Source organism: Hyperoodon ampullatus (assembly GCF_949752795.1).
Source record: "Hyperoodon ampullatus genome assembly, chromosome: 14".
Taxonomy (NCBI): domain Eukaryota; kingdom Metazoa; phylum Chordata; class Mammalia; order Artiodactyla; family Ziphiidae; genus Hyperoodon; species Hyperoodon ampullatus.
This window is the reverse complement of record NC_136927.1, coordinates 457703-475782: the sequence shown is the minus strand read 5'-3', so window position 1 is coordinate 475782 and position 18080 is coordinate 457703. Positions and strand designations below refer to the sequence as shown.

At 62.9% G+C, this 18080-nt stretch overlaps 1 protein-coding gene across 3 annotated transcripts; it reads left to right on the top strand.

Moving 5' to 3' along the window:
* Positions 1–1330: 1330 nt before the first annotated feature.
* PDGFA (platelet derived growth factor subunit A) lies at positions 1331–17608 on the top strand (the record flags this gene model as incomplete). 3 transcript variants are annotated; one of them, XM_079718730.1, is made up of 6 exons in its annotated part: positions 1331–1393; positions 2820–2916; positions 7647–7751; positions 9220–9407; positions 15019–15145; positions 17581–17608. In XM_079718730.1, 6 exons carry the CDS (start codon positions 1331–1333, stop codon positions 17589–17591), a joined length of 591 nt encoding a protein of 196 aa, XP_079574856.1. The 3 variants fall into 3 exon arrangements, with proteins under 3 accessions (XP_079574856.1, XP_079574857.1, XP_079574855.1); XM_079718731.1 differs by lacking the exon at positions 17581–17608 and adding an exon at positions 15721–15749; XM_079718729.1 differs by lacking the exon at positions 17581–17608 and adding an exon at positions 15652–15707.
* Positions 17609–18080: the final 472 nt, after the last annotated feature.

The following is an 18080-nucleotide window of genomic DNA, read 5'->3' as shown; positions in this document are numbered from 1 at the left end:
GGAGGCGGGGGCCGGCTCGCTTTTGCCCTTTTTGGCGTAGCAGTTCTGGGCGCTGCCCTCTGCCGCCGCTGGGGCCCGAGAGAGGCGAGCCGGCGACGGCGGCACTTCTGCGGCGGCCTCCTCCCCTCCCCGTCCGGTGCTGCAGGATTGCAGCTGGCACTGGAGGGTGGGCAAGCTCGAGGGAGGGGCGCGCGGGGAGCCCCGGCGGCTGTGCTCGGGGCCGGGAGCGGGGCCTTGATGGATTTTACTGCCTGCGTGAGCGCGTGTGTGTGCTCACTGCGGCGGCGGCGGCGGCAGCGGCGGCCGGGCCCTGCCCGGCCCGTGCGGCCCCCGCACGCTTCCGAGGTGCGGGTCCTGGGCCCGGAATCCGGGGGAGGCGAGGGGGAGGGGGCGGGGGAGGGGCGCGGCGGCGGCGGCGCTATAACCCCCTCCCCGCCGCCGGCCGGCTCCACACGCGCGCCCTGCGGAGCCCGCACAACTCCGGCGAGCCGGGCCTGCCCGCGCCTCCTCCTCCTCCTCCTCTCCTGCCGGCGGCGGCGGCGGCGGCGCCGGCTCGGCCCTGCGCCCGCCCTCAGGCCCGCGCGGCGAGGCCCCGGGCGGGCGGCGGCTGCCAGGCGGAGCGGCCGCGGGCTCTGCCCGGCTCGGGCCGGCGGAGGGCGGAGCGCGGCGCCGGAGCCGAGGGCGCGCCGCGGAGGGGCGCACGCAGGCCGCCGGGCCGCGCCGTGCTGGGCCGCGCCGTGCCCGGCCGGGCGGCGGCGACCAGAGGAGGCCGGAGGCGAGCGCGGGGCCGGCGGCGGGCGCGCAGGGCCGCCCGCAGCCCGCAGGGAGAGCGCGAGCCCGCGCCGGGCCTGGCCGGGTGTCCAGACAGGTGATGGGTGGTGCGGCGGCAGCGGCTCCAGCCTCGCTCCGGGGTCCCTTTCGGGGCTGACGCCCGCAAATATGCAGAATTACCGGCCTGGTCGCTCCTAGAGCCAGCGCTGGGGAGCGAGCGCGGCGGCGGCCAGCACCGGGAACGCACCAAGGAAGAGGCCCAGCCCCCGCCCTCCGCCCCTTCCGTCCCCACCCCCTACCCGGCGGCCCAGGAGGCTCCCGGCGCGGCGGGCGCGGCGAGCGCGCACTCCCTGCTCCTCCTCCTCGGTGGCGCTGCCTGCCTCTCCGCACTCGCTGCTCGCGCCTGGCGCGCTCCGTCGGCTCCCTGCTCTCCGCGCCACCCTCCTCCGGGCCGCGCTCCCTGAGGGATGGTACTGAATCTCGCCGCCACAGGAGCCCGGCTGGAGCGCCCGCCCCGCGGCCTCGCCACCCCGCCGAGCCGCCAGCGCCTCGGGACGCGATGAGGACCTGGGCTTGTTTGCTGCTCCTCGGCTGCGGATACCTCGCCAGTGCCCTGGCCGAGGTGGGTGCCACCCCCGCGCCCCGTCCTCTCTCCGACTCCCCCTGCGCACGCCCCCTGCGGCCGCCCGGGCTCTGGGGCTCTGCAGAGCGCATTTTGATTTCTGCTAGCGTGGTCGATTTTTAAATTTTCCCAACTGGGTTCTATTTTCTGCCATGCCTAAGTGTGTCTGGTGAGTTTCCAGCGTGTTGCGTCGCTGTGCCGTGGAGGGACGGAGTGGCGGCTGGGTGGACGAGTGGGGAGAAACTTCGGGGGGCGCGGGCACCTTTCCGAGGAGGGAAACGCGGGGCGCGGCGGACAATGCAGCATCGGGGTGCGGGGAGCGCGGAAGGGGGTGTGTGTGTGAGCCAGCGGAGTCAGGGAAGGTAGAAGGGCCGCCGACAAACAGGTAGGGGCGGTTGCGGCGGGAGCCCCCCGGCAGGCAGGGTGGGCAGCGCGGAGCTGCAGACCCAGGTTCCCGGTCCCCATGCCCGGAGGGGCGGCTGGGCCAGCGCAGTCCCGCCCGCCCGGGGCCTGCTTACAGGTGGCTGAGCGAGGCGAGCCGGGGCCGGGCCAGGCGCCCTCACCCTCCCACCGCCCGCGTCCCCACCCCCAGCCCCCAATCTCGAATTCCGAATCCCCGGGAGCTCTGCTGTGATGAATGACTTTCTACACCCCGTCGTGGGAACTTAGTGCTTGAGACCCCCCAGCTACCCCCGACTCCCTTTAAAAATCAGGAAGGAGCGGGGTTGGCGGGGGGGTGGGGTGGGGGTGGAGGCCGAGCGGTGGGGGTGGTCTGGGCTGGGACCCGGAGCTGTGAGAGGTAGATATTTAACCCTTAAGTTCCCTGGCAGCCCCTCCCAGCCGCGGCTGGATTTGGGGCGTCTTAGTCGGCGCTAGGGCCGCGGCTGGGCCGGAGCCCGGGGTGGGGCGAGTGTGTGAGTGTGTGTGCGTGCGCGTGTTTGCAGACGAGAGACCCTCTCCCCCGCAGGTTCGGCCCGGGATTCTGGGTGTGAAATTTAAGCCCCGGGGTAGATTAAAGTGTTAGGGCTGCCGTGACTTTCGTTGCCCATCCGTGACGCATTTCAACTTGATCTTCCTAGATGTTGATTTCACTGTTAGATCAGCAACTCCCTGGGCCCCTCTCTGCCCCAGACCTCTTGTAACAGACACCCCGGGGCGGAGGGGCCGAGTGGTGTTTTTTTTTTTTTTTTTTTTTTTTTTTTTTAATGGTGGGGAGCGCTTTCTTTTTGCAAAGGGCAGACGTGGCTGGGGACGGAGAAATGGGGGTCTCACCCAGCCCCACCCCGGCCTCAGGCTCCAGGGCCCGGGCTGGGGGTCGGGCGGCCTGCGTGCGAGGCGCCCGCGCGCGCTGGGGCGGGGCAACCTCGGGCCGGGGACCAGGCGCTCTGGGCGGCCCGGGGCGCTGACCGTGTTGCTCTGCTTGCAGGAAGCCGAGATCCCCCGCGAGGTCATTGAGAGGCTGGCGCACAGTCAGATACACAGCATCCGGGACCTCCAGCGACTCCTGGAGATAGACTCCGTAGGTAAATCGCGCCCCTTCCCTCGGCGCGCTGGGAGGGCGCGGGCGGCGGGCAGGCGGGCAGGCGGTATGTGCGCCCCGCGCCGCCTCCCGCGTTCGGGCCGGGCCGGGCGCCGAGCAGGAGCGCACCGAAAGGTCAGAATCCAATCCCGGGCCATAAAAGCCCAGGCGGATGAGTCAGGAGTTTCTCTTCCAATCACCACTTTCTCTCCCGGCGGCGGCCGAGGGCTGCTCGCTCGCCCAGGGATTGTTTTTGCACTTAAGGAAAATGCCCAGTGTGTCACAGAAAGTTCAGCCGCATAGAGGGCGCCGGCGCCCCGGCCAGGTGTGCGGCCCGGGGCCTGCCCGAGGGCCGGGAGGAGCACCGGGACCGGCCCAGGCCCTGGGCGCCGGTCGGGCAGGCGTGCACCGGTGTCCCCCGGCTGGGCCCCTTTGTCATCGCTGCGAACTTGCCCCGCTCCTGACGTGGGGCTGGGCCTTTGTGGTTGTAGGAGGCCCGTGTCTTTCTGTTTTCATGAGCCAATAAAAAGGCGCGCCTTGGACACATCTACTGTTTGGGGACTATTTTGGGGCTCCCCCTCAGGCTCTGGAGCTGAGCCTCTCTAGAAAACAGTTTCTTCGACAAGAGGACCCTGAAGCTCTTTGGAGTGTCAGTGGCAGGGTTGGAATGGCCCCAGGTGGGCAAAGGTGGTGAGGGACCCGGGTTGGCTGGGCTTGGAGCCTGATGATATTGGGTGACTGCGCTTGGGTGTGGACCGGAGGAAGGGCCTTCCTAGAGGACGAGGATTCTGGCCCACATTTTTGTGGCAGGGACTCCAGTGTGAGTTAGCTAGGGAGATACTCAAATCGGAAAACTTACTGTTGACTGGATAAAAAGAGTTCCCAAATGAACTTGTCAGATGGAGCAACTGAAGTCAGTAGGAGTTGGTTGGAAGAATTTTACGTGAAATGAAGATTTTTCTCTCACTGCAAACTACTCTGAAAAAGGGGGGCGGCGGGGGAATTAAGTAAAATCACATGGTCTAGTCATTTGGAAATTTGTACCTAATTATGGTGGTGGAGAGGCCTGAACTATTTTCATTTCATGCCAAAACCATTTTCTAGCAAGGGCGATGGTTTCTGTAGTTTCTTGACCCAGGAAATCCTTTGGCTGATCCTTATCAGGAAGAGGGTAGAATTTCACTTGGAGATCAGAGTTGGGCCAGGGGGGGATTTTGATCTGGTTCCTTGATGTGTAACCCTGGGGGGAAGGATTTGGCTTTGGTTAGCCGAGGAAAACACTTGCCTGCATTCTGCTGCTCCCTGATGGATTTGGGAAAGTGGGGAGACTGGCTCCCAGAGAGCTCCCAGAGAGCAGAAGAGAGGCCTGGGAAAGGCTGGGCCTCCTTGCAGGACCAGCTTTGGGTTGCCATTGGGAAATGGGCCATTCACTTTCTGCTGGGACCATTCTTATTCCGGTCTCCACAGCCCCGCCTCTCCCCCACCCCCCACCCATGAATGCTTTTAGCATTGCAGCTCTGGGGTCATGCTGATAGCATTCCTGACCTGGGGGCTTCTGGGTCCACCGCCTCCTTGGAGGGTCCAAACATAAAAAGTAAGGGTGCACCAGCCGGTTCTCCGGGCTGGTTTCAAATTGCCCCCTTAGAAAAGCCCCCGGGAGCCCGGCTCCCTCCTGCCCCGGGGGGTGGAGAGAATGGATCGCCTCCCCCACCACGACCCGTCAGAAGATCTGGGGTCTGAGAGTGGCACTCCGAGTGCCTGGGAAACTTTGGGGTGAGAACATTGGAGGGGCCCCAGGGTCTCCCTTACTCAGCAGCCATGCCCCTCTGGGACCCTTTGTGGTACAAACCCCAAAGTGGGTCTCCTTCATCCTGGTCAGTCCCCCTTTCACAGCCCCCCTTTCACCTGAGCTGTTTGCTTCTATAGCTTGTTTTGCGGGGTTGGGGGGGGGGTGTCTTTTCCCTGACTTCTGTTTCCGTCCAACGTGAAGAGTAGAAACGGAGCTGGCTGCTAGGAAAGGCTGCAAACAGCTGTGGGGTCATTTCTTGGAGGATTAGGCTGCCTTCCAGGCCCAGGACTCCCCACCAGGTCCAGTCAGAGGCTGGTCTGGGGTCAGTGAGGAGGGGGCTGGGTGCGGAGGAGACCCGTTGTTCTGGGTGTCCTTACTCTTCTTTGTAACTCTAAAGGGGGCTCTTCCAGGCTGATGCCCAGGAAGCAGGAAAGAGGCTCCTTTAACAGTGGCTCCTCCCAAGTGGGCAGGGCTGTGTGATTGGCAGGTGGGGCGTGGCCTCCTCCCAGTAGCCGGACCTTGTTCCCATTTTACAGGTGAGGGCCTCCGCTGGAGGCCCCGAGGCGGTGGATTCCTGTGCCAGCGCCTGGCCTGCGACTTGCAAGCGTGCACGAGGACCGGGCAGTTGGTTTTTCACGTGTGGCCTTTGGGTGCAGAGACCAGCATGTGGTCTTCTAATGGCCAGTAGCGTGAAGTTTGTGGCCTGTGTGTTGGGCGTGCTGAGAGCAGGCCATTCAGCAGAGCTGTGGCGGGAGCCGGGAGCTTTGTTCCCTGAGCAGCCTGGCCCGGCGCCCGTGGTCACTGAGTAACCGATACATAAATATCCCATCTCGGCCATTAACGCTCCTCCAGGGCTGATGGCTGGAGGATGGCTCCCCATCCTTTGGACGTGTGGGCATAACAGACAAAAGGGAAAACCGTTGACTAACTGTCCTGAGAGCAGTTTTAGGGCATGATTCACGCGTGGCCTTCTATTGGGAGTCCCCACTTGTTGCATCTCGACCTGCGTAAATCAGAGGGCTGCCTCCGCGTCGGCGGGTCCGAGCTGGGCTTTCAGACCACCCATCTCGATGGGGCAGTGGCTGAGCTGGTCTGACCGGGAGCTCTTTCTACTCCTGACTGAGATCGAGTCCCTGGTTCAGGTTTCAGGACAGTTGATGGACTGGGAGGAGGCTGTGTCCTGGGAGGAGGCTGTGTCTTCTCTGCTCATTCGGGGGCGAGAGGCCTGGGCGGAAGGCAGTCTGGGTGTGGCCACGGGCCCCCGAGGTCTCCTGCCGGCCGCTGGCCTCGCTTGTCCTTCCATGTCTCAGGCCTCAGTTTCCTCCGAGGTGAAGAAGTGGCAGCACCTACTGCACACAGGGTGCCGTGCCGTCCCAGGAGGTGGCTGTCGCCTGGCTAGAGTGAGGCGCAGGGGTGCAGCCCGGGTTGCTGCCGTTCCATTTTCTCTTAGAAGCTCAGGATGGACCAGCTGCTTCTGGGTTTGGCGAAGGCAAGATGGCCACCACCAGGACGTGACTCATAAAGTCACTTTTTCATGAAAAAATGTCTCTTGTAACAGTTGGTTGATGGGAAATTCTTACTGCATGAGTAGTTCTGTTCTGATCTTATTTTGGGTCTCAAAAAAAATTAGTGGCAGTGGAACATTGAGTCATTTTGAGGGAAGAGCTGGGTTCTCCTGGACGCCGGCATTCAAGGCAGGCATGTCTTCTGCATTCCCACCGCGTTTGCCCCGTTTGTGCTCCGTTTCCGATGAGTGCAGGTTCCAGACTCGTGGGTGTGTGGACAGTCACCAAGGCCTAGGTGGGCCGGGCACCGAGGAGGGGGCCTCTGGTCTGAGCTGGTGGCCAGGATACCACTGGAGCTTCTTGGGGTGGGGGGGGGGTGGCAAGAGGGGGCATCTTTGTGCAGCTGCTGACTATTGGGGCGTGCCTTCTCGGGACCTGTTGCCCCTGGGTATCTGTGGGGGAGGCAGTGACAGAGAGGAGAAGTGGGAAGATCCCCCAGTGGGTCTGGAGGCCAGGGTGGGGAGGCCAAGTGTGACCCACTTCATCCAGGTGCAGGCGCTGTCCTTGGGCTGGGTCAGGCCAGATGGCAGGTGGCAGGACTGTGTCCCTTGCACCCCCTTTCTGGGGGCCCTGGGGACAGAGAGGGTGGTGGTATGCGTACCGAGGGGACTGTAGCCAGTCCGGGGGATGAGGCCCAGCTGTGACCTTGGCTCTGAGGCCGCTGCTCTGCAGGTCTTAGATACTTGGATGGCAAAGCACTTTCCTTCCTGAAAGCTGTGTCCCCCCGACAGGCACCCAGACCCCTGACTCCCTGCTCCCGGTTCTCGTGTCCTCTTCCTCGCAGTGGGCTTAGTTCAGGGACCAGTGGGGTCTGGCTGAGGCCCAGTCTGGCCTTGCTTCCGACGCCCCTCAAAGGCCAGGATGCTCATCGAGTGTTGGTTTAAGTGAGGGCGGTGGGGGAGGGAGATGCGTGCAGCGCACAGGTCGCAGCAGCAGCCTTTGCTGGTCCTTGGTCCAGCCCGCTGTCCAGCCCGCTGTCCAAGGTCCCCTGTCCAGCTGGGAGCAGCAGGCCTGTTAGCTCTGGTCTCCTGGGCAGGGAGGGCTGGCCTCGGGTGCCCCCTCAGCTGGTTCAGCCCTCACCTGCGCTTCCTTGAGGAGGAGCCATGGGCAGGCTGGCTGCAGCCCCTTCCCCATGGGCCTGCGGCTTCGGCTTTGGCTTCGTGGTGACGTGCAGCAGGGCAGCGTGTGTCGGGGACTCGTGTCAGCTGTGCAGGGCTGGGTGGGACGTTGCTGGCAGCTGGGAGTCTGCTGTGCACATCTCGAAGCCCCCCTTGTGGGTGTGGAGGGACCCCGTCCGGTCTGGGGAGGGACGTGCTGCTGGACAGACCCTGGGTGCCCAGGTGTGGGCGGCCGGTCGCTATCTCCTGTTTCTACCTGCAGGGGCCGAGGAGCCTTTGGAGACCAGCCTGAGAGCCCACGGGGGCCATGGCGCCAAGCATGCGCCGGAGAAGCGGCCTGTGCCCATTAGGAGGAAAAGAAGCATCGGTGAGCCCCAGGACTGCTGGGCTGGTGGGGGGCTGTGGGAGGGGCTCTGGGGCCTGCCCTCTCCCCCATTCCCCCAACCGTGGCCTCGGGGGATCCGTCCCTTCTCTTCTCTGTAAAACAAAGGCACAGCCTGCTCAGGGTCCCGTGTGCGCGTCCCTCCTCCCTGCCCCAGCCGCCTGCTCATTGCTGCAGGCCTGGCCTGGGCCGAGAGTTTCCAGGAGGGGGGAGCCGTCATAAATTCCTGAAGTGCCCGGTCTTGTTGGGGCCTGCGCTGGAGACAGCCTCGCTGGAAGACGGGTCGTGTTTCATTTCCAGTTCGTAACGTGGAGCACACTGTGCTCCCAGCTGCGCTGCAGAGCAGTTGGGTACAGCCGTGCTGGACCTGGTGGGCCCTTCCCAGGGCCCCCAGCCCACTCAGGCCTGGCCCCCCGGCCCCCATGCAGGGTTTGTTCCCTCTCGCAGAGCATCCCCGGGTCTGCCTGGTCCCTTTAGGAGTGACTAGCTGGTGGGGGTCTCCTAGGGCCCCAGGCTCAGCCTTGAGGGAAGATCTTGCCCCAGGGGCGCAGCTGGGGGGGGTGTGACCGCCCACTCCCTTGCCACCTGGGGGTCCCGACTGCTGCCCGTCCCCCGTGTGACCTTGGGCATGTCACTCCCTCTGTCCGAGCTTTATTTCCTCCAGGAATATGGATTTTATAGCTTCTACCTTTGGGCGTGGTGTGTGGGTAAATGATCCCTGGCTGAGGCCAGCAGGCCTTCCCCAGATGACGTTTGCCGCTGTGAACGTATATTCCCGTCTCCAAGGCCAGGTGCCCCGGTAGGGCTGCAGGATCCTCGGTGGAGGCCTGTTCTGTGCCAGATGAAAGGGGTGCCTGTGAGCAGAGCTAGGGCCGGAGTGAAGGTCCCTGTCCCTGGCTCCACCTCTGGCCCTGCCTGGCTGGACTCCCCAGGCCCCTCTAGCTGGTGGGCGCTGTGAGTGGAGCCCCTTCCCCCACTGGGTCGGCCAGACCCCCAGCACCCAGCCCTCTTGATTTGGTGGCTTGTCCCTAGAGGCCACTGAGGATTCACATGCAGGAGGAGGGGGCCCTCAGGAGGCGGGGGCATCTGAGAGACCACCCCCCTGCCCCCTGGCACTGGGGTGAAGGCCGTCATCCCCGCTCCGTGCTGGCTGCAGGGGTTGTGTGAGCCCCCGGGGCGTTGGGGGATTTTCAGCCTTCTGCCCCCAGGGTGGGCTCCCCGCAGCCCCCTTCCCCGGGGTCTCCCCTCCTGGCCCTCAAGCCCCTGCTCATCTTTGGGCCAGTCAGGTGCACCCGTTGGGGGCTGGGGTCTTTCTGCCTCTGCTGGACCGGGGGCTGTGTGACATGTCCTGTTGGAGGAAGCTGTGGCCCATGGGGATGCTCCTGCCTGGGCCCCTGGGAGCTGCTGCAGCCCTGGGGCTTCCAGAACATTCACTGGGCTCTTATCTCTGCAGAGGAAGCCATCCCCGCAGTCTGCAAGACCAGGACGGTCATTTATGAGATACCTCGGAGCCAGGTGGACCCCACGTCTGCCAACTTTCTGATCTGGCCCCCGTGCGTGGAGGTGAAGCGCTGTACCGGCTGCTGCAACACCAGCAGTGTCAAGTGCCAGCCGTCCCGCGTCCACCACCGGAGTGTCAAGGTGAGCCCGGCGTGTCCTCCGGCCCCTGGGGCAGCCCCACCCAGCTGCGCGGCCAGGCCTGCTGGTGAGCTGGAGGATGCTCCCGTTTCTCTGACAGGCACACCGAGGCCGGGGGGTGGAGCCGGGGCCTGGGTCCTGGTCGGTCATGCGAAACAAGTTTGGATCTTGTGACGCAGTTGTTTGCCTCACTAACGGGTCTTGCGAGGTGTCCAGCCACTTAGCTGGGAGCTGCCTGACGTCTCCTCCAGGCCCTGGAGGGGTCTCGCGGGCACTTTAGTGGGGACTGTGGTGCATGGCAAGGGGCTGGTGGTCCCCTCAGGGCCTCACCCTGCTGGAGACAGGAAGGGAGCGCTGGGGTGGGACCTGGTGTCGGGGGAGGCTGACTTCCTCCGCGGCTCAGGCCGGGGGGCCAGGCGCTCTGCCTGCCATGCTGGACCTCCGTCCCCATCTGAAATCTGGGAGGGTGCCCCCGTCCCACTGGACATGCGTGTCAATGGAGTGCTAGCCAGAAGGGTCCTTCTGGGGGTGCTGAGGTCCTGGGGGCCAGGCCCCACCCCTGTCGCAGGTAGGTATGTTCTTGCTTGGAGACCTACAGGCTGCATGGCTCGGGTTGGATGTCTTTGCCGCCCTCCTGGGGCCCCTGGGAGCCAGCACATGGCCAGTGCTTGCCATGAAGCCCTCTCTCAGGCAGGGGGGCTGGCCGTGATGACCTCTAAGGGCAGCACCGGGGGCACGCACAAAGGTCAGGCTCACGTGACACTTCCAGGAGCTCCTCCGCTGAGTCCTGGGGGGAAATTCTGCTTCCTCGGGTCACTGGGCAGCCAGATTGGGGTCTGGCTTTTGGCCCGATGGCTGGAAGCCTTTCTCGGCCTTGGCTTGCTCCCCTCTGGCTGCACTTGCCTCTTCTGTGGAATGGGTCTGAGGTACTGGGACTGTGGAACTCCCACAGGGGCAGCTGGCCTTGCTATTTGGAGGCAAGTTTCCCTGCTTCTGGGTGTCAGTCTTTCTGTTTTCAAAAGGGCAGGGTTGGAGGGAGGCTTCTAGGCTGTCTCCTGGCTTCTCCGAAGTGTGGCTGAGGCTGGAGAATTCCGGGGGGGGCGGGGGTCCCTGTCTAGAGGAGGGGCTGCCCCCCCAACCCCGGAAGCTGGCTCTGGGTGGGTCATGATCCCATGTGACCCTGGGGGCGTGGACTTGGCACCTTCCACGTGGAGCAGCCCCGCCCCCTCTCAGCTGGGCCTACAGTGCCCGGGGGGTCCATTTTTCCCGGAATGAGGCCTTCGGTTGTGGGGTGCAGTAGAATTCATCTCTCCGCTAGGAATTATTTCAGATGCCCTGTGAGTCAGTGAGTCTAGGCCTGTCAAGTCGGCCGCTGGCCCCCGAGTGAGGTGCGGGGTTAAGGACCCTGTATCTGGCGCGTGAGAAGCACTTTAGACTTGTAACTGGGACTTCCCTTGACCTTGGGGACTTGGTCCTCGGCGTGCTTTGGGTGTTGAGTAAGCACATTCCACGGCCTGCCGCCCCATGGTCTCAGGCAGACGCTCCCCTTGGGGCCGAGTTGCCCCTGGAGTGCTTGCCTGGGGCGCTGGCTTCCGCCTCAGGGCTCCAGACTCAGGCGGTGGGGCCCCCAGCCCAGCACTGCATCCCCGCTTCCCCCGCTGCTGCCTCTTCCTCAGTTAAAGGAGGAAACTGAGGTCTAACCGCCCTGCCTGTGGGGTCAGCTACCAGCCCGGCCAGCCCGCCTCTGCTTCCTTGGGTCTGGGGGTCCTCGCTTGTGGCGTGTTGGAGGGGTCTTATGAGCCCCAAGAAGCTGGGTAACTGAGGTCTTTCTCTGTTGGGCATGGGGGTGGGGTGCCCAAGATTAGATTGTCCTGCGGGTGGGCTCTGGGGCCTGTCCTTAAGGCATGAGACAGGGGCTTGGAGGCACAGGGGAGCGGGAACGGAGTGGGGGTCTCTGCTCGTGGGCTTCAGCCTTTGGGGATCCCCCACTGCTCCCACTCTGGCTTCCTGTGGTGTGAGGACCGGGGCGTGTCCGGTCCTGGGATGGACATTAACCCCGCCTCTCTGCCCTGGTCCACCCTGAGGGCGGGTGGGTGTGCAGAGCTCCTCGGGGATCCTAGCGGCACAGTGGGTGAGGATGGGTGGTCCATCTCTGCTTGGGCACAGGCCCGACTGGCTCGGGGTGGGTGGGGCAGCCAGCCCGGGGCTTCCCCGTGGGCCTCCGTCTGCCCAGAGAGCTGTCCTGCAGCCAGGGGCCAGGCAGCCTGGCTCCACGTCGGGGGCCCTGCCCCCCTCAGACCCGGTCCCCTTCCTCCGTCTCCCTCTTCAGGGAAGGCATCCCCTCCCTGCCCACCCATCCGAAGGTTGGCAGGAAAACATCCGACCCCAGACACGGGGGGTTCTGGCAGAGAGGAGACAGAGGTCAGTGGGAACAGGAGGCCCATTGTGGAGGCTGGCCTGGCCCCCCAGCCTGTCCAGGAGCCGTTCCTGTTCCATTCGGGGTTGAGGCCGAGCAGGGAGGGGGCCCCTGGGAACCCCAGGCTGGGTGCGGTGTGATGGCTGCTGGGGGTCGGTAGGGACGGCGCGCTCCCGGTCGTGCACGGTCAGAGGCGCCCCTTATTGAAGGGAGATAACCGCGAGGCCGGGAGGGGTTGCCCTCCTGAGGCCCAGGTGGCCGAACCGTGCAAGGTGTCCTCGGCTGAAGGCAGCCCCCGGGCCCTGGGTCAGGACATGCTGGGGTCGATGGCCCGCCCCCCAGCTCCCCACCGTGACCTCCATGAGGCTTTTTGTGCCCACAGCTCACTGGCGGCCTTGGACCTCCAGGGCCTGCCCTCGGGGTGGCATCTGGAGCGGGCCCTGGCACCCCTGCAGACCCTCCAGCGTTGCCAGGTGGGCAGGGGTCCCGGGGGCCGCCTTCCCTGCCCTCTGCTCGACATGGTCAGCGCTTGGTGTCTTCCCCACAGTGCGGACCCCGGGATGGGCTGGCAGCGGGTCAGGGTGAAGGAGCAACTCTGAGTAGCCATGTCCCCACCTACGGGCGAGCCTCCAGACTCTCACACGTTGGAAGTTTGGGGCTGCATTTGGTTTCAGGGCAGCCCATGGGCCAGACCTCCAGAAGCTTGGACCCAGCTCTGTGGTCATGTCCAGGGTGGTTGTCTGCAGCTCTGCTTTGCTAGACTTCAGGCTTCTGGAAGGTGGGTCTGGCATGTCCAACTGGGTTGTTCAGTAATGGGCCTCTGCACCCAATATTGGACTGGGGGGTTGCTTTGGGTAGGAGGTCCCAGCTGGGGCCCCATTAGCCATTGCTGTTTGGGGAGCTAGTTTGGGGCTTTGGGGGGAAAGCAGTGGCAGTGGCAGTGAGTCTCAGGTAAAGGGCCCCTGAGTCCCTCCCCTCTGGTGGGTAGGGATGCCCTACCCTTGCCCGGGGGGGAGCCCTAGCGGGTCAGGGAGGCCAGTACCTCGGAAGGTGGGCATGCCTCTGGGGCCCTGCCCATCGGCCTCAGGCCCTGGAGCTGGGTCGTTTTCTCTGTGCCACTGTGGCCCCTAAGCCAGGCCTTGAGAAGGACCACCTGCCTGTGAGCCAGGTCGAGGTCTGTCGGCCATGACCCCAGGAGTCGGCCGTGGAGTCCTGGAGCCCTCACCTGATAGACTCAGGGTGTCCCCTGGCTAAGCGGTGAGCTCAGGACCTCTGCCGGTTCCAAGTCCAGGCCACCTTCCAGCGAAACAAGCCCTGTTCGTGCTGCCTCGGTTTCCCCGTCTGTAAAACGAGCCGCTGCTGTGCCCTCTCAGGGTAGCTGTGAGTGTTGTAGGCCTGGCATGTGGGCTGCAGCAGATGCTGGTGTTTATTCTGGATGGCACTCTGATAATCTGGGGGGGTCCCCTGCAGGGCGTGGCTCTCCCTGGCCCTCCTGGGGGCGTCCTGCCTCATAGCAGCCCAGCTGGGGGGGCGGGCAGTGAGTGGCAGGAACTCAAGGCCCTGCTTGGAAGGGTGACGGCATTGTTGGATGGCGTCTCCGGTGGGTCTGCTCTGGGAACACGCGGGTGGGGTGTTCATGACCCAGCAGCTCCGTGGCGGGGAATCTGAATGTCAGGTTTTTCAGGTGCAGCCCAGGCTCCCAAGACAAACAGTGGGAAGGAGGGGAGAGATGTGGGGCCCCAATAGGCTCCAGTATGGGTCTGGGGGCCGAGGCAATGGGATGGGGTCCCAAGGGTGTCAGCGTCTTGATCTGTGGCCTTGGCTATTATGCAGGACGCTTTTGAGAACTTAATACTCACAGTGTGTTCTTGGGGGAAAAAATGTAGCCATTTCCTGGCCAGACAGAGGTGCCAGACCGGCCTGGAATCCTTGCATACCCAGAAGCAGGTGCCACCATAAATTCCTGTTTGTTTTTCTTTGATAAGAAAAATAAGATTTTTCTCTAAAGACTTGAGCAGCTGGTGTCGTGTGCCCTTCACCAAGGGGCCCACGGGGGGCAGCGCTGCCGGACTGTGCACTGGTCCCATGGCCGGTCTGTCTGGTGGGTGGCAAGCCCGCCCCCCTGCCTGGGGGCCTGGGTCCTCATACCTGCCCCGCAGAGGAAACCAGGGGAGGTGCCCGGAAGGTGTAGCCACGTGGCCATGCCGGGCCTGGACGGGGGTCCCCCATCTTCTGGCCTCCAGGCCCTTTGTGAAGGACTGTCCCTGGGCTGGGGGCTTCTGCTCGTGGCCTGGGGTCCCGTTCATGTTGGCCAGCGCTGGACCACGAGCCAGGCCTCCCCGGGGCCTCCACGTGCCCAGGGTGAACGCTGGGTGGGTTCTGCTCCCTTCCTGCCCGTCTCCCCGGGAGAACAGCTAGGGGTGGAGTGGGTGTCCCTGAGGGCCATCCCGGGAACTGGGACCCGGGCGAGGCTGCGGGGCTGGGCCCGGCCCCATGTCAGGTGGCCGAGGGGTTTTCGTCTGGAGTCTATGACAGGCCAGAATCTGCATCCAGACCAACAGCCTCCCTGTGAGCCCTCAGGGCTGTGTGCTCCTCCTCGGGCCTCAGGGGGTGGACAGGAGGGAGGGTGACACCTGAGCCGCAGACCATGAGCAGTAACCCTGTTCCTCAGCTGCTGATAGTCAAGTACACGTTGTCCCAGATGCCCCTAAAACGTGGGCGCAAACTCCTTCCTTCACCCAGAGCTCCCACCTTGAGTGCATCCCTTCGGGCCCTCTCCCGGCGTGTGTGAGCCCTTTAGGTTTATTTTAAGTTAAAATAGGACCAGGGACTTCCCTGGTGGTCCAGTAGCTAAGACTCTATGCTCCCAATGCAGGGGGCCTGGGTTCGATCCCTGGTCAGGGAACTAGATCCCACCTGCCACAACTACGAGTTCACATGCTGCAACTAAAAGATCCTGCATGCCGCGGCTGAGGCGCGGGCGCAGCCAAATAAATAAATAACTATTAAACAAAAAATAGGACCAAACCGCAAATGCTGCGCCGAAGCTTATTGTTTTCTCCCCGATAGCCCTGCTTTTCCCACCGGGAGGAGGTCAGAGGTCAGAGGTCGGGCTGCTCGCACCCCGGGTGGGGCCCGGCACATCCCCACTCCCAGGGCCGCGTGCCGCTTGTCCATAGCGGGCCGCTGTCTCGGCAGGTGGCCAAGGTGGAGTACGTCAGGAAGAAGCCAAAGTTAAAAGAGGTGCAGGTGCGGCTGGAGGAGCACCTGGAATGCACGTGCGCAAGCGCCAGCCCGAGCCCCGACCACCGGGAAGAGGAGGCGGGTAAGGGGCGCCGTCCTGGTGGTGCGGTGGAGGGTCCGGAGCCTGGCTTCTGCAGCCACGTCCGGTGGGCTCGGTGGGTGGGTAGGGCGGGGGAGGTGGGATCGGGGGCTGTAGCCAAGGCCTGTTTGCTAAGCTGCCCTCGTGGCCTGGGACCTGCTGGGGAGGGAGAGAGGTCTGGCCGCTGTGCGGGTCCGGTCACCTGCCCAGCTGGTGGGGGGAGCGGGTGAGATGTGGCCAAGGAAGGGCCCTGTCCCCGGCGGGTGGTGGGCGCTGGCCGCGGCGTTGCCAGTCAGGGTCCTGGCCTCCCCTGGGGCAGAGTTTGCCCAGAGCAGCCCGGCGTCGTGACCGCCGTGTTGGGCCAGCTTGAGGGGACCAGGAAGTGTCTCCGTGCCAGCGCCATCGAGTTGTTTTACAGAAAGACAAACACCCCAGGTATTTACGGCTTCAGTTTCCACCCCACAGCCCTCCCTTAGGCCCTCTCACCCTCCCTGCCCTTCTGTCAACAGGAAGGCGTAGGGAGTCAGGTAAAAAACGGAAAAGAAAAAGGTTAAAACCCACCTAACGCGGTCCACCAGGTAGGAGCCGGCCGCCGGCCATGCCGTAGTCCTGGGGTGGGAGGCGCAGCGACTGATCACTCAGCGAATCACCCCGAAGGCGAGGACGCGCCCTGATTGGCCTTGATCCGTCTGCGAGCTTCTGCTGTCTGGCTGGGCTGCGGGTCTCCGCATTCCCGTCCCCAACCCCTCCCCTCCCGCTGCTCGGGACACCTGGCCCATGGCTCCCTCCTGCTCCGGGGCCCCTGCTCTGGCTTTGGTCCTTGTTGATTGGGGAGGCAAAGGCATCACACAAGCGGAGTGATCTGGGTTCCCTGAGCAGCAGTGGGGTAGCTCTGACGTTTACTCACTGGGATCACCTCGGACAGGTTACCCACCTCCTTTACAGATGAAAAAACTGAGGCTTAGAGGGATTACAGGTGAAGATTGTTGAAGGCTGAGTAGATCCTGTCTGAAAATGCTTTGTAAACGTACAGGGCTATTGGCTACTGTGTTGGCAGTTGTGTTTGGCTGCTAATAACATGCCAGAAACAAGGGTTGAGATAAGGTAGGGAGATCAGAGCATGTATGGCAGTCTCAGGGTATCGTCAGGGACCCACTTCTTTCCAGGACTAGTGGTGTCCATCCTCAGAGTTGCCTCATGGCCCGAGATGGCTGCCAAAGCTCCAAAAATCACGTTACACTCCAGGCCTGGAAGAAAGATTATGGTGGGGACTGGGGACAATGGTGAAAGGACCCAGTGACTTTTGCTTTGATCTCATTGGCCACCCCTCTGCTGCAAGGGGGCCTGGGAATGGTGGTCTTTCAGAGGGGCTTCCCAGGAGAAAGTGGTTGTGGGCAACCATGGAGGAGGCAGTTTTAAGCCTTCCTGGTCCTTCGTGTTGGCCTGTCGGGCTCTGCAGAGCCTGGTCCTTGCTTCTGGGCATGTGGGAGCCCATGGCATCCAAAACAAATAGTTGTGAGAGGAATTCTTGGAGACAGGTGCCCGGGAGCCCAGGCTCCAGCTGAGCGCTGTGTGACTGTGGAACGCTGCCAGGTCAGGAGCTTCTGAGGCCCGCAGGTCACGTCTGTTCAGGAGGATCCTCTGGGGAGGAAAGGTCCACGCGGACAGATCTCGAAGCAGCCCCAAAACGACTGCTCAGCCTTGGCTTTTGGGTCCCCAGGGTGTGGTGCAGGGGCTGGTTTTATACCTGCCTGTGCTGCCAAGTTTATGACCACTGGGCTTAGCCTCCGTGGGCTAGCTGATGACTGATACCCCAAAGGGAGGGGCAGGCGTCCCTGCCTCCCTGCTAGCATTCAGGCTGTGGGCATGTGGTGGTACAAGTATTGGGATGAGCAACAGACAGGCGACGTAGGGTGGGAAAGAGCTGCTCTTAGCTCAGCTCAGTGTAGCTCTGCCTGGTCACAGAGACCCCTCTGTCTTGCCGGTGGCATCCATCCTCAGGGTTGCCTCATGGCCCAAGATGGCTGCAGGATCTCCAGAAATCACATCAAGCTGTAGGCTGGAAGAAAGAAGAAGGTGAGGAGACAGGCATGAGAACCTTTCTGGGCCTCAGTTTTCCCTATCTGTACAATGGGAGAATGGGGTTTGCTATGAAGCTGTGTTCTGTGAGATCCCAAGAGCCTAGTCCCAATTCTGGTCAGGATGTTACAGAAAGGGTAATGAGGCATATTTGATTTGAAAAATTTAATAAAAGCTCTGAATCCTACGACTTGCCACGAGGCGTGTGTGTGTGTGTGTGTGTGCGTGTGCGTGTGCGCACGCACACGTGTGCCTGCGTGCACACCCCTGATTGGCTTAAATGTTTCACACAGTCGACGTCACTCAGTGGTGTGTGTGCTCGTGGCCTCTCAGCATCTGTCTCTCCCCTCTGCCTGCAGATGTGAGGTGAGGATCAGCCAGCAGCCCTTTTCCGGGACACGGATGTACATGGCGTGTTACATTCCTGAACCTACTATGTACGGTGCTTATTGCCAGCGTGGTCTTTGTTCTCCTCCGTGAAAACTGTCTCCATGCACACTCTGGAGAACAAAGAGACAGTATACGTTGTTTATGTGACATCAAAGCAAGTATTGTAGCACTCGGTGAAACAATAAGAAGCTTCCTTGTCAAAAAAAGAGAGCAAACAAAACCACGAAACATGACAAACAAAACTCACTCACAAAAATATCTAAACATTTGCCGGAATGGAGGGACGGCCCGAGGGATGGAAGTGACAAACGTCTCGGCAGACTGGATCTCTTTTCCAGGGTGGTCACAGGTGCTTTGGCCAAGGACACAGAGTCTGCTTTCTGAAGGCTGCGATCGGATGCCGCCGGGCTCTGCAGGGGCACGCAGGAGCCAGGAATGTCTCGGAAACCACATCTCCTTGCGGTAGTGT